At 48.7% G+C, this 15,000-nt stretch overlaps 1 protein-coding gene across 1 annotated transcript in view; it reads right to left on the bottom strand.

Moving 5' to 3' along the window:
• The window catches only part of ptpro (protein tyrosine phosphatase receptor type O), a 55,854-nt gene that overhangs the window by 22,243 nt on the left and 18,611 nt on the right, over positions 1–15,000 (bottom strand). The window contains exons 2-9 of the mRNA XM_079735613.1: positions 12,370–12,649; positions 11,411–11,566; positions 9,931–10,083; positions 8,637–9,245; positions 6,057–6,218; positions 4,607–4,803; positions 2,442–2,562; positions 506–699 (exon numbers count right to left, since the gene is read on the bottom strand). Coding sequence (XP_079591739.1) covers positions 506–699; positions 2,442–2,562; positions 4,607–4,803; positions 6,057–6,218; positions 8,637–9,245; positions 9,931–10,083; positions 11,411–11,566; positions 12,370–12,649 — 1,872 coding nt within the window. The remainder of the gene's footprint in view (positions 1–505; positions 700–2,441; positions 2,563–4,606; positions 4,804–6,056; positions 6,219–8,636; positions 9,246–9,930; positions 10,084–11,410; positions 11,567–12,369; positions 12,650–15,000) is intronic.

The following is a 15,000-nucleotide window of genomic DNA, read 5'->3' as shown; positions in this document are numbered from 1 at the left end:
GCGACCAAACAACCAGAGATTTCCTCTTTCCTCCCGTTCCTCGCGCTGTGACGCTCATCACTGCCAGCGAATCGAATCAAAGCTAATTAACCCGTCACAGATCAAGATTTACACCGCTAATGTGCCCCGAAGAAGAGCGCCAACGAGACAAACACACGTCTACCGCGGCAGGAAGTGGGTGGCGTTACCGTTCCCTAGGAGACAGAGCTTTCGCCATTGGTGCCCCAACCCCCTGGAACTCCCTCCCTCCCCAAAACATGCGCAACTCAAGATTCAAAAACCTCGTCCAAAAGTCAACTCAAAACCCACCTCTTCAAGGAAGCATATGACGCCTGACCCCACCCGTACCACACCTGGCTCTATCCAAAACCTTATCTTGATTTTTGAAATTTTCCATATTTTGTTTTCTTGTTTTTCTTTGTAAAGTGTCTTTGAGTGACCTCCAAAAAAGGTGCTGCATAAATTCTACAAATGGTAAGTATTATTGTCAGGGTCTGGCCCTTACCACGGAGGCGATGACGGACGCGGTGGCGGCGATCTCGTAGTAGGTGGTCCACTCCGACGCCAGCGTGACGGGGTTGAAGAAGAAGGTCTGCAGGACGTACTTGCGGAAGGCCACGTGGTACGGCCGCTGCCAGCTCAGGATGACCACCGTGGGGCTCAGGGGGTACACCACCAGGTCCCGGACCCCCGTGGGCTCTGGAGAGGGGGGGGGGGGGCACAGAGAGCCGGGGTCAGGGGTAGAGGCGCGGGGTGTGATGGGAGGTGAGCTCAGCGGGTAGACCATGGTGATGGTGGAAAGACCGCATTAAACAGAGCTTATCTAACCAGTGGCCTCTCAAAGCGCTTTGCAATATTGCCGAACGTTCACTCGTTCACGCACACGTTGACACACCGGCGGCGGCGTCGAGCACGCAGGGCGACAGCCGGCTCGTCTGGAGCGGTCAGGTGGGGGTCGCCTCGCCCAGGGACACCTCGAGCGAGTTAGCAACCCCGCGGTGACCAGCTAACCCGCGCCACCTCCCGGGCTCCACGCCGCCCTAGGTGGGATGTCTCGTTGCAGGGCTGGATGATGAATGGGAACATGAGCTAACTCGTCAACATGGCGGCGTGCGATCGCCAAAGGGAAGCAGCTGTGGCGTCCCGCCGCAGGTAAAATGAGAGACGAGACCATCGTCATACATGAGGCGATGTAGCGCTGCAGGGACGCCCCGGCCGACAAATCTCGTTCTCCAGATGTTAAGAAACTAGATCATTCATCGTCATGATTTTAATCGTCTTTCTCAGTGAACATATGCGTCATTCACACTAGCGGTGAATCCTCGCAGTATGATTTCTTTGCGTGCACCCACCTAGGTGTCTAGGTTTTTTCTGAGGACCGCATGGATAGGGATCAGAGAGGTGCCGGGTTCGATTCCCCATTGTCCTCCGGCTGTTTGAGTGAGCACCTTTGAGCAAGTCGCCTCGATGTCTGACTCTCTGTCTCTCACACAATACATTCACGATGCGTGGCACTCCATCTGCCAACTCTGTCCAGCTGTTCTTAGAAACGTACAGCATTTGTAAATGTTCTGGACAAAAGCATCTCGTAAAAGAGGGGAATGTCTCTCAGATAGGGGAAGAGGTCTCACAGACATGAAGGTGAAGAACAGGAACACGACAATAAAAAATGAAGACACACACAAAAACACCCAGGAATAAAGCACACACACACACATACACACGCCAATACAATCCACAGACACACACACACATTCAAAACACACACACATGTACACACCAATATAACCCAAAGACTCACACACATTCAAAACACACACAAACACACACATGTACACACGCCAATACAACCCACTGACTCACACACAAATACAAAACACACACAAACACACACACTTACACACACGCCAATACAACCTACACACACACACTCATTCAAAACACACACACACACTTACACACAATTACACACGCCAATACAACCTACACACACACACACTCATTCAAAACACACACACACTTACACACACTTACACACGCCAATACAACCTACACACACACACACTCATTCAAAACACCCACGCACACGCATGTACACATAACAATATAACCCAAAGACTCACACACATTCAAAACACACACACACACACACACACATACACACATACACACATGTACACACGCCAATACAACCCACAGACTCACACACAAATTCAAAACACACACAAACACAAACACTTACACACACGCCAATACAACCTACACACACACACACTCATTCAAAACACACACACACACTTACACACGCCAATACAACCTACACACACACACACACACTCATTCAAAACACACACACACACTTACACACGCCAATACAACCTACACGCACACACACACTCATTCAAAACACCCACGCACACGCGTACACACAGCGACCTCACCTATATCGATGATGACGGGCTCAGAGGGGGGGCTGATGAGGGGTCCGTTGGTGTGGTAGACCAGCACCCGGTACTGTGCCCCGGGGCTGAGGCTGGTGATGATGTCACTGGTGGTGTTCTCCTAAAGGGGGGGGGGGGGGGGGGGGGGGGAAAGGGAGGGGATAGTAAAGTGGCCGCAGATTGGTGCCATTAAATGCCTTGACGTCAGCACACACACACACACACATACACACATGTACACACACACACACATGCACGAACGCGCACGCACGCACACACACACACACGCACACACACGCACGCACACACACGCATTTGCGTGGACGTCTGAGCAGCACGGCTCTCGGTCTGAAAGCTCTGCGGCCCGCTCCGCGATGGGTTCCCGCTGAAGGGAACGGTGCAGAAAAGGCAGCCCGGAGGTTTGTTGCCAAGACAACCTCACACCCTTCTCCGACACACACGCGCAAATACGCACACGCACACACGCAATAAACGCCGGTGTCTATGGACATTCATTAGACGGTTGATAATAAAACTGGCTCCGGGTAACGATAGCGGGACGAATCAGTAGAAACCCTTCATTTGTGTGTTTAATGTTGCGTTGCCTCCCTGCACTCTGTGTGTGCGCTGTGTGTTTTATGTGGCGTTGCTCCGCCGCAGTGTGTGTTCCTCCATGTGCTTTGCGTTGCGTGACTTCTCTGCGTTGTGTGTTCAGTAGGTAGTTTAATTTAGCTGCAGCACATCTGTTTCCCCCCCGCTGCAGTGTGTGTCCACCGTGGATTGTTCTGTAGAATGTGTTCCCGCCGCAGTGTGCGCTCTTTATGTGTTCTGCATAGTACGACCTCTCTGCAATATGTGTACTTTCCAGCGGCAAGTATGACATCACTGCAGTACTTTCTGTGTTTCAGTTTAAGCATGACCTCACTGCAGTACGGGTACTTTTTGTGTTTTAGTACTTAATGTGTTTTAGTATGACCTTGCTGCAGTACTTAATGTGTTTTAGTATGACCTCACTGCAGTACTCAATGTGTTTTACAATGGCCTCACTGCAGTACTTTATGTGTTTTAGTATGACTTCACTGCAGTAGTCAATGTGTTTTAGCATGACTTCACTGCAGTAAGTGTACTTCATGTATTCTCCCGCAGTAAGCATCCCACACCTCGCTCCACGTATTTCTACACTGTACCCCATCAGCACAGAACACAGTTTACTTGCGAGTTTCTACCACAGCTTGCTGTATGTATCTCTACACCCTACCACATCCGTGGGTAACACAGCCTACGGGTGAGTCTGGGGCCCACCTCACTGCACGAGGTGCGCTCCATGCTCTGGTTCATGTATCTCCACACGGTACCCCGTCAGCAGCACTCGAGTTGAGGGGGGATGAGGGGGGATGGCATCCCCCTTTGGAATTAAAATGATCAAAATCATCCCCCTTCTGAAACAGCCATCCCCCCTTCCCATCCCCTGTTATTTTATCAATTAATGTGGAACTATTACCGCTATTTCATTATAGTGGTTTCCTTTTTCATTTTGGCGCAACGTTACTTTTCCCAGGGACAGATTGGACAGCGACACTGCATTCTCGGGCAGTATGCTATTGCTCAAGCACGCAGGCACGCTTGCTGCGCGCCTGCGTGCTTGCGCAATAGTGCCTTCACGAGCTCTCATTCCACACCGTACGAGACAGACACTGGTAGCGTGAAGCTGTCTCTGTATCTCAGACATCGCTTCCGCAGGCAACTCTGTCCCCTTTTCTCCCTTTCATTCCAACCCGTGAGCAACGCTAGTCTCCCTCGTCTGCCGAATGCATTTTTGAAAAAAAGAATAAGAATCAGTTTTTAAAATCCTTAAAAGTGATGCATGCCTCGAATCGTGTGATGCGTCCGATGAGCTGAGTTTTTGGGGATAAAATAAGAGCGAGGACAGTAGTCCTCGCTCTTATTTAATCCCAAAAAATATATAATAATATAATAATACTACTACTAATAATAATAATAATGATCACACCGTTGGTCTCCCACCATATGCGCTGTTATCAGCACAAATTATCTGTCCCTAAAAGTTAAAATCCACCATCCCCCCCTGGCTTTTTTTTACAACTCGACCGCTGCCCGTCAGTAGGTAACACAGTAGGCAGGTGTGTGTGTGTCTGGGGGCCCACCTCAGTGCAGTAGGTGCTCTCCATTCTCTGGTTCAGGCTGGGCCGAAGGCAGGTGGTGGACAGCACCGAGATCAGGCTGCCGTTGTGGCCCTCGGCCGAGGGGCCCCAGCTCACGGCGGCCGTGCTGGAGCCCAGCAGACGGACGCTCACGCTGTGGGGCCTCTCCTTGGGCTCCTCCATGCACTGGCCCCCGGGGCCTGCGGGATGGACAGCACACGGTCAGCCAGGGGCCAAACGTCTCCCATTTTGCCAGATTAAAAAAAAAGGACATATACTTGTTCTATCGCTCGGCTGGCTGGTTTCTCTGCTCTGGCAGATACAGAGAAAATTTGGCGTAAATGTTGTACCCTGCCAGCAACGCTTTAATTACTATATACAAGGGCTGCTTAATGGCTGTATACGTTCGGCTGGTTTACACAGGGCTGTTTTAATTACTACGTACAGGAACCGACAATTACCTCAAGCAGTCATCTTCTGTATAATTGTATATATACCGCAACCCCACTAAACCAGGGTGATAGAGGATAAAGAAGTGCCACGTGGTAACACAATTTGAGGAAGCTTTTGTCTTTACTGACTCTGGTTTACTGCTCTATCAGGGATGCTTTAGGACGTCTACTGCTGGACAATGGGATAGGAATCCATTACCTTTCTGGCTGGAAGTAGAACACCCTAAGAACTAAGTTAAAGCAAACTTCTAGGGGGGGCATAAGGCGCAGAGGCGGGGCCAGGAAACCAAAAAGTGAAAGGGGCGGAGCTACGCCTTGTTTCCTTGTTTACATGACACTTTAACAAAAGTTACTTTGGAAAAGTGTGGTAATAAGGTAACAACATCTTTTTGGGGGGTCCTTAAACTAATGCACAGTAAAATTGCCGGCTTGCTCTATGATTTCCACTTCCACAGTAGCCAGTCTACCCAGTGCTCTAAAACCTTCGCAGACACGTCTTCTAAGAAACCGCCAGTGAACACACAGGACTAGAGTTCTGTGTGTTCACTGTTAAGCCAATCACACGCCGACAGATCCCCGCCTCCAAGGACAGGATTGGTCGACACCAGATGAGGGTTCTCCTAGGGCTGGGCGATTAATCGAATTCTGATCGCGGTTTCGATTTTAGCGTCAAACGATCACAAAATTAACATAATCAAGTTTTTCGATTTAATAAAAAAAAAAAAAATTTTTTTTCCTTTTTGATTTTATTTTTTATAGAAAGGGCAGAACAGCTGGATACATATCTTTAGATTATTTTAGATTGGAACCTTTTCTTTTCGACCATTTTGTGTATTTTTTTAAGGCGTAATTTCAAAGTTCTCAGTTTCAACGTTTTTTTTTGGGAGGGACACGCTGAATAAATACATGTTCGGCGTTTGAAAAATCGTGATTTCAATATTGACCAAAATAGTCGCGAGTAGGATTTCTCCCATAATGGAGCCGCCCTAGGTTCTGCGTACTGAGGTAGAAGGTGAAGGCGGAGGAGGAGGAGCTCTCCCGGGCCTCGCAGTCCCCGGCGGAGCTCAGCGCCGTGACCAGGACGTGGTACGTCCCCGGCTCCGTGGGCTCCGTGAAGAACTCGTGGGTGTTCTCGTCCACCGTCGCCGTCTCCGTCACGTTCCCTAGGGGGCAGCGGGGACAGGGGAGGGACGGAGGCGGTGGTGGGGGTGGGGGTGGTGGTGGAGGTGGTGGTGGTGGTGGTGGCGGTGGCGGTGGTGGTGGTGGGGGTGGGGGTGGGGGTGGAGGTGGGGGTGGTGGTGGGGGTGGTGGTGGTGGTGGTGGGGGTGGGGGTGGTGGTGGAGGTGGTGGTGGTGGTGGTGGTGGTGGTGGTGGTGGTGGTGGAGGTGGGGGTGGAGGTGGGGGTGGTGGTGGAGGTGGTGGTGGTGGTGGTGGTGGTGGGGGTGGTGGTGGTGGTGGTGGTGGTGGTGGTGGTGGGGGTGGTGGTGGTGGTGGTGGTGGTGGTGGTGGTGGGGGTGGTGGTGGTGGTGGTGATGGAGGTGGTGGTGGGGGTGGTGGTGGTGGTGGTGGTGGTGGTGGTGGTGGTGGTGGTGGGGGTGATGTAGTTGAGTGGACATGTGGAAGGAAAGAGAAGGAAATATCACTCAAAGTGCACCTTTTAAAAATTGCTTTTGACATTTAATTCTCTTTATATCGCAGTCTCCATCTCTCATTCTGCCACTTCATTTATAGTATTTTTTATCATAGACTTTTTGATCACAGATATCCGTCTTATTTTTTCCTGTATTTAATGACCTTGTATCATGAGTACCAATCAATACCAACCACTATCGATCAGCGCTTTGGAAATCAAACGTCAGCAATATAAACAAGAAATAACGTGTTTCACTTTTACTGCCCATTCAAAAAACTCACAATCATTCAACTCTTCAAAACAGAAAGGCCCGTTTTGTGTGTTCTACTATCACCTCACTGCAGTACTCAATGTGTTTTAGTATGACCTCACTGCAGTACTCAATGTGTTTTAGTATGACCTCACTGCAGTACTCAATGTGTTTTAGTATGACCTCACTGCAGTACTTAATGTGTTTTAGTATGACCTCACTGCAGTACTCAATAGGTTTTAGTATGACCTCACTGCAGTACTTTATGTGTTTTGGTATGACCTCACTGCATTACTTGATAAGTTTTAGTATGACCTCACTGCGGTACTCAATGCGTTTTAGTATGACCTCACTGCGGTACTTGATAAGTTTTAGTACGACCTCACTGCGGTACTCAATGCGTTTTAGTATGACCTCACTGCAGTTCTCAATGTGTTTTAGTATGACCTCACTGCGGTACTTGATAAGTTTTAGTATGACCTCACTGCAGTACTCAATGTGTTTTAGTATGACCTCACTGCAGTACTCAATGTGTTTTGGTACGACCTCACTGCGGTACTTGATAAGTTTTGGTACGACCTCACTGCGGTACTTGATAAGTTTTGGTACGACCTCACTGCGGTACTCAATGTGTTTTGGTACGACCTCACTGCGGTACTTGATAAGTTTTGGTACGACCTCACTGCGGTACTTGATAAGTTTTAGTATGACCTCACTGCGGTACTTGATAAGTTTTGGTACGACGTCACTGCAGTACTTTATGTGTTTTAGTATGACCTCACTGCGGTATTCAATGTGTTTTACTATGACCTCACTGCAGTACTCAATGTGTTTTAGTATGACCCCACTGCAGTACTCAATGTGTTTTAGTATGACCTCACTGCGGTACTTAATAAGTTTTAGTACGACCTCACTGCGGTACTCAATGTGTTGTGGTACGACCTCACTGCAGTACTTTATAAGTTTTGGTACGACCTCACTGCAGTACTTAATAAGTGTTGGTACGACCTCACTGCGGTACTTGATAAGTTTTAGTACGACCTCACTGCAGTACTTAATAAGTGTTGGTACGACCTCACTGCAGTACTTAATAAGTGTTGGTACGACCTCACTGCGGTACTTGATAAGTTTTAGTATGACCTCACTGCGGTACTTGATAAGTGTTAGTACGACCTCACTGCAGTACTCAATAAGTTTTGGTACGACCTCACTGCGGTACTTGATAAGTGTTAGTACGACCTCACTGCGGTACTTGATAAGTGTTGGTACGACCTCACTGCGGTACTTGATAAGTTTTAGTACGACCTCACTGCGGTACTCAATGTGTTTTAGTACGACCTCACTGCGGTACTTGATAAGTGTTGGTACGACCTCACTGCAGTACTTTATAACTTTTAGTACGACCTCACTGCGGTACTTGATAAGTGTTGGTACGACCTCACTGCAGTACTTTATAACTTTTAGTACGACCTCACTGCGGTACTTGATAAGTGTTGGTACGACCTCACTGCGGTACTTGATAAGTGTTGGTACGACCTCACTGCGGTACTTGATAAGTGTTGGTACGACCTCACTGCAGTACTTGATAAGTGTTGGTACGACCTCACTGCAGTACTTGATAAGTGTTGGTACGACCTCACTGCGGTACTTGATAAGTGTTGGTACGACCTCACCCCCCCCGCCCGTCCTCCATCCTACCGTCGCGGGAGATGTAGACGCTGAAGCCGTCGTAGTGGGTGGGGGGGGCGGGGGGCAGCCAGTGGAGCTCCAGCAGCAGGGGGGGCAGCCTGGTGGGCGGGGCCACCGGGGGGGGTGCGGAGGGGCGGGGCATGCCCAGGGCGGAGCCCGGCTCGTTGGAGTCCTCGTACTCCGGCAGCAGCCCGTTCACAAACTCCTCCCCCTCCGCCGGGGCCCCGGTGGGGGCCGGCCGGGTGAAGGGCCGCGTCCGGAAGGCCGAGTCCTCGTCCGCCTCCGCCGTCTCGTTGCCGTCGGCGACGCCGCCGTCGTCGGCGACGCCGCCGTCGTCGGCGACGTCGCCGCCGTCGTCGGCGACGTCGTCGTCGTCGTCGGCGGTGGCGTTGGCGGTAGCGGTGGCGTTGGCGTAAGCGTAGTCGTCGGCGGCGGCCGCCGTGGCGTTCTGCGTCGGGGGGTCGGTCGGGGCCTCCTCTGAAGGGTGCTGGTACTCCTCCTCCTGGAGGGGGACGTCCCGGGCCTTGCGGGGCCGGGGGGTGTGCCCCGGGGGGACGCTCGCCCCCTGCTGGCTGAGGGGGACCAGCTTCCAGGTGATGTTGCGCGGTGGGTTCGGCACTGCGGTAAAGTAAGGATTTTTGTGGAGTGAGAAAAGCTTTCCTGCGTGAGTCGATGATATATATATATTTTTTTTTTCATGTGAGTTTTTTTAATCACAGATATTCGTCTTTTATATTTTTTCTGTATTTAATGACCTTGGGTCATTGAGTACCAATCAATACAAATCTTTCGTCATTAAACAGAAAGACAAACAGGACAGGGTCCACTGGTGGCGGTTTGTCTTTAGACTCTATTTGAAAGGAACGATGTCAACTGGGAAGCAAGACAAAAGTCCCAAATCCAAAAAGGTATAATAAAAATAACAATTCATGGAACGTATCAGAAGTTGAGTTGAGAAATGTGTTGGTGTGCTTATATTTGCCCTGCGGAAGCAAACGAAAAACCCATAATAAAAAAAACCATAAATAACATAATAAAAAAAAAGAGAGGTTGAATCCAGAGATGAGTCAGACAGTGCGATGATACATTGCGTGGTGTCTGCTCGCTGTTGATGCTTTCAAATATAAATAAATGAATGTTCCCTATTCACCAGGGACACAAATCATCAGTGATGAACAGGGAGCCATGATAAATACGTTTTTTTTTGGTTCATTTTCATAAATAAATATTTTTGGTCGAACGCGATAAATAAGTAACAATTCAACAAAGGCTTCAGTTTTAAGATACTGCCGCCGCTCGGTACCTGTCCGGTGCTGTAGGGGCCGGTGGGAGACGTCGCTGTGCCGCACCATGGCGGTCTTGTTGACGGTGGCCTCGGAGATCAGCTGGAAGGTGACGTTCCTGTAGCACAGGCCGGGCAGCCAGTGTTTGAACACCGTCTTCCCCCTGTAGAAATCTACAAAGCACAATGAAACCGTGATCAGGGAGGGGCTTGGGACTAGACGTGGACAAAGCAGAACCCTGTGAGGAGTCTGCTAACCTGCTTTGAGTGCTCGAATAATCATGTATGGAATTGTTGGATAAGATTAGATAAATAATAATGAAAACTCATTCATACCCATTGCTGTAAACAGTGTAAATAAACAATAACCAATGGATAAATTAGCCCTGACGTCACTTTACACGTATCCACAGCTTTTATCTTGTAATCATTATACTTGTTTTAAGATCTACACACATTGTGTGTGTACTCAACGAAATCGGTGTTGTATGACTGATAATCAATACATTGTCCTGTTTGTATGTTGAGCGACGTCAAAGAAGATTTTCTGTTACGACAGGCAATAATGTTTTCTGAATCTTAATCTGGCTCAGAATAATATTCGACTTTTCTTTTATCTGTCACGACTCTAGCGTTGTTATTGTCTTGCAGACATCAATATAAGCCCATGGCACTGGAGGTAGGCCTGCTGCTTGCTAGTAGGCTAGCAACATTTGCGTGCAGGAGAAACTTGTTTCTCATTTGGTCGCATCGTCAGGGTGAGAGCGAAACAGAAGAGAGGAGAGGGTGAGGTCACCTGCGACTATTTAAATACAACATTATCCTGTAATGTATTTTTTATGCTTTTCAATCTGCATCATTTGTTCCTAGGAGACTTCTACCCCCGCTTCTACTCTATTATCAAATGGACCACAAATCGGGTTTTATGGCAAAATCTAATCTAAAACCAAAAAATTGATATGTTGTTAGATCTACTTCAACCTTTGCTGAACCTCATTTGAATATGTGTTCCGATAGTGGTACCGTGGAGCAACGTTTCAATTAAAGCTGCAGTGTTTTCCAATTTTGCCTCAGCGTAACGGAGTTGGCAGAAATGGAATTTATTATTCATCAACGTGTTTTAATACGTGTATAATTTCATGAAAAAAATAATCATTGCGTTTTTATGGCCTCGTTTTATGGCCTGGGCGTTTAGCAGACGCTTTTATCCAAAGCGACTTAGAATAAGACCATTTGTCAGAAGAAAGGGAAACAACGATACATCTCTGTCGGCAAAGCAAGGATGTTCATAGAGACGAGTGCAAAGCACTAACTATCACTAGGTTCAATCATTAGGTTAGATAGCTAGGATAAGATGTTAAGTAATATTTTTTAAGTGCCAGGACGTACAACGAAAAATAAGTTAATCGATCGACATAGGGGGTGGGTCCTCTTCGAAGGGGTATTCCCCAGTCCCCCTTTAAGTGACCCTGTAAACCCCGCCGTACGGGACGGCGGTTACCTTTATATAGCATGGAGCGCAGGTCGGTACCCTCCACATAGCTGATGTTCACCCGGCTGAAGACGTTGTTCGGCGGGGAGCTGATCTCAAACACCACCCCCGTTTCCGGAGCCTCTCTGTAGTCTGATATGGTCGCGCTGTCCACCGGCAGAGGCCCTGGAAGAAACACCAGAAACACGTTGTTATTATCTGTCTTTATGTTGTATAGCCAAAACAGGGAAAAGGATTCATCTCTAGGTGTATAAGTAAGCTGCATTATTTATGTGACCTACATCTTTACACCAAATTGGATTTAATCTTCGCGAAATAGGTCAGGGCAGAGTAAAATCGGTGTTATGTACACATACGCACGGTAAATATTAGACAATGTCATAATTCTAATACACATGGATATTTTAAACACGGTTCAGTTAAGGTGTCCGTTTCCGAGGCTAAAGTAACGAACTAACCTCCCTTCTGAGGATTATAACATTAAATAAGAAAGAATACAAAAAAAAGCAAAAAAGTGTTTCTAAAAAATATAAGCCACCTACCATTTTATTATTGCTTCTACTTTATTGCTATCGTTATTTATGAAGTTGTTTTCATTTAGTGTTTGCGGTGAAAAGCACGTTGAAGTGCACGTGTGAAGAGTGCTAGAAGTACCACCCCCCCCGGTGTAGTATGGAACCTCTCTCCTGTCTTTTAAGTATTTTGAAACTTTTTGCCGCCAGTCTTGGCCAGGACTCCCAGGGAGAGGAGTGACTGTAACCTAATGCCCCTTTTCCTGTTAAAAATAAATAAATCAAAACAACGATGGAGGGGGCGCCTGTCCCCACATGCCATGCAGGCTCAGTCCCGAACGCAGCGACCCGGGTTTGAATCCTCCCTGTGGGCCTTTGCTGCCTGTCCTACCCCCCATACCGTCTCTTTAACAAAGCATCAATCGTCGACATATCTGCGTAGCGTCTGGTCTTTACGTGTGAGGACGCCCACGCTGCGCAGCGGCCGGGACCAGGCCCGTCCTTCCCGGGCCAACAGCCCCACCCTGTAGGCCAGGCCGGGGTGCGTCACGTTGAGCACCAGCGGGGGCGGAGGGCTGCCGTCGGCCGGCACGGGGAGGAACGGGACCAGGCGGGGGCGCGGCTCGCCGGCCAGCAGCGCGGCGTACTCGGTGACGTTGTCCCGCAGGTCCGACGGCTCCAGGACCGCCGCCATCCAGTCCTCGTCCCGCAGGGTCACCCGGAAGGCCGCGCCGCTCTGGAGGGGCACGGGGCGGGGGGGGGGAGGGAGAACGTCAGAATGCATCGTGGGACTTTTTTGTGGCTGGTAAGTGCCGCCATTTTGAGAGTACTCAGGACAAGAGAGTAGTTGTTGTTGTCAAATTCTAAATCAACATAAATATACCATGTAGGGGTTTGTACATCAGAATGCATTATGGGAGTTTTTTTGTCGCCGATAATTGCCACCATTTTTAGTACTCAAGAGAGTTGTTGTGTGAAATCTGAAATAACCGTAATTATACACTGTTTCGGGCGTTGTACTTTGCATCATGGGATATTTTTGTCGCCGATAATCTGCCTTTTTGAGAGTACTCAAGACAAGAGAGTTGAGGTTATGTGAAATACTAAATGGACGTAAATATACCGTATCTGTTCAAAACTTTGTTTTGCTACGTCTGCCATGAGATACACTGGCGGTTTCAAACACAACGTCACCCCATAATGACAAATCATTCTCAGATTAATTTTTAAACAATGACCAAAACACTATTACTACCATAAACAATCTTATGCTCCTACTCTTCCGAAATCGAGACGGCCGTTGCGATGTGATACACGATGTACGAGCCCTAAAGACTAAGAGCTGCTGGAGGTACGATTCAGGAGTTGTAAAGAGAGAGAGAAAGCGGAGGAGAAGAAGAGAAGAGAGCAATAGTTGGCGACGAAACAACCCAAAAAAAGACTGGCTGACGTGTGAGATTGATTCCCAAAACCAATCGGGAGAGAGCTGCCCTGATGGCTCTGAAGGCGGGTCTGAAAGCACAGAGGCAGGACCGATGGAGACATATATTCTCACCGAGCACTTCACTCACTGATGGGGTTAGGGTTGGTCCAGATGGATGGCTATGCCATTTCTAACAAATTACAGTCAAATAAAAGCTCTTAAATCTTACTACTGAACTTTAAAGTGTGAGAAATGATTGACACTTCATTTTTACGAATGATTGGCCTAACCACTCCATCATTCAGCACCAATCAATGTCATCAGTAACATTGTCGATTTTTTTTACTGCACTTATTCTGAAACACAGAATGACAATGCTAACATTCAATGTTGTGAATTGGTAAGGTCGGGTTATTGTGCCAGAACATTTTTTCCGGTTGGCAGCCATCCTAGTCAGTCATCGTGGACCCACACACACATGCGCACACACACACACACAAATAAAACGACAATTACACACAAACAATCAAAAAAAGGAGTGTAACACGGAGGCTGACAATCTCTTCTAGCACTCTGTCACAGAGCACCGTCCAAGAGAACCGTTGTTTATCTTTCGGCGGTCGTTTCACGTTTTCCCTGAAACGTCGCGCGACGGTGACGGTCCGTATCGACGTTCCCGTTTTGACGTACGACCGCTCGGTGCCACGTCTCGCCCCCCCTCACGCTGGGACCAACGCGACAGAGCGCTAGCAGCATTAGCTGTCATTAGCGCGCGGCACAGCAGCCACTGAGCTGCCGCTGGACACGGCGATAGAAGCACAGAGGAAACCTTAAGGACCGACGGAGATATGACAGCGCTGCCTGGAGGGGTGTCTGGTTCTGGGGGAGTTGTGGAGCTGCAGTATCCTCCCTGTGGTTTTCCATTAGGAGGACGAGGGCAAAGCGCATCAGGAAAGCCACACACACACACACACGCACACGCACGCATCACAAATACAGAGGCACACACACACACACACACACTCAACACACAACACACACACTCAACGCACAGCACAAATACACAGGCACACACACACACATGCAAGCCCGCAGACACACACTCACATAGACACAGACGTACAAACACACACAGACACACAAAGAAACAGAAACACACAGACACACACAGACACACAAAAGAGAAACAATGGCACACCAAGACAGAGAAACACACAGATATACACACTCACACACATATACACCAAAACACAAGAGAAACACACACACACACACACGTGCGCACGCACACTTTTAATCTGGAGAGACTGGCAGTAAAAATATAAGAGGGCGTAAAAACCCCATGAATCATACATAGTTGCTCTCTCTGCCTCGTCCTCTATGGAGAGATTCTTTAGGAGCTCTCCCCCTTTCCTTCTTCTCTCCCTGCAGCTGATTCCCCAGCTTTGGCCAACGACCCTTGCTTTTTCTCGCTCCCTTTCTCTTTACGTTCATCTCTCTCATTCTCCCTGTATCCTTTTCTACCCCTCTCTCTCTCCCTCCCTCTGTCTTACCCTCCTCCTCCCTCTCCCTCTCTCCTCCCCCTATCGGTCCCTCCTTTATCCCTCTCCCTCCTCCCCTAACTCTCTCTCACTTCTATTTCCTCCAATCATCTATGCTCCCCC

Source organism: Pollachius pollachius (genome assembly GCF_949987615.1).
Source record: "Pollachius pollachius genome assembly, chromosome: 4".
Classification (NCBI taxonomy): domain Eukaryota; kingdom Metazoa; phylum Chordata; class Actinopteri; order Gadiformes; family Gadidae; genus Pollachius; species Pollachius pollachius.
This window is presented reverse-complemented; position numbering and strand designations above follow the sequence as displayed.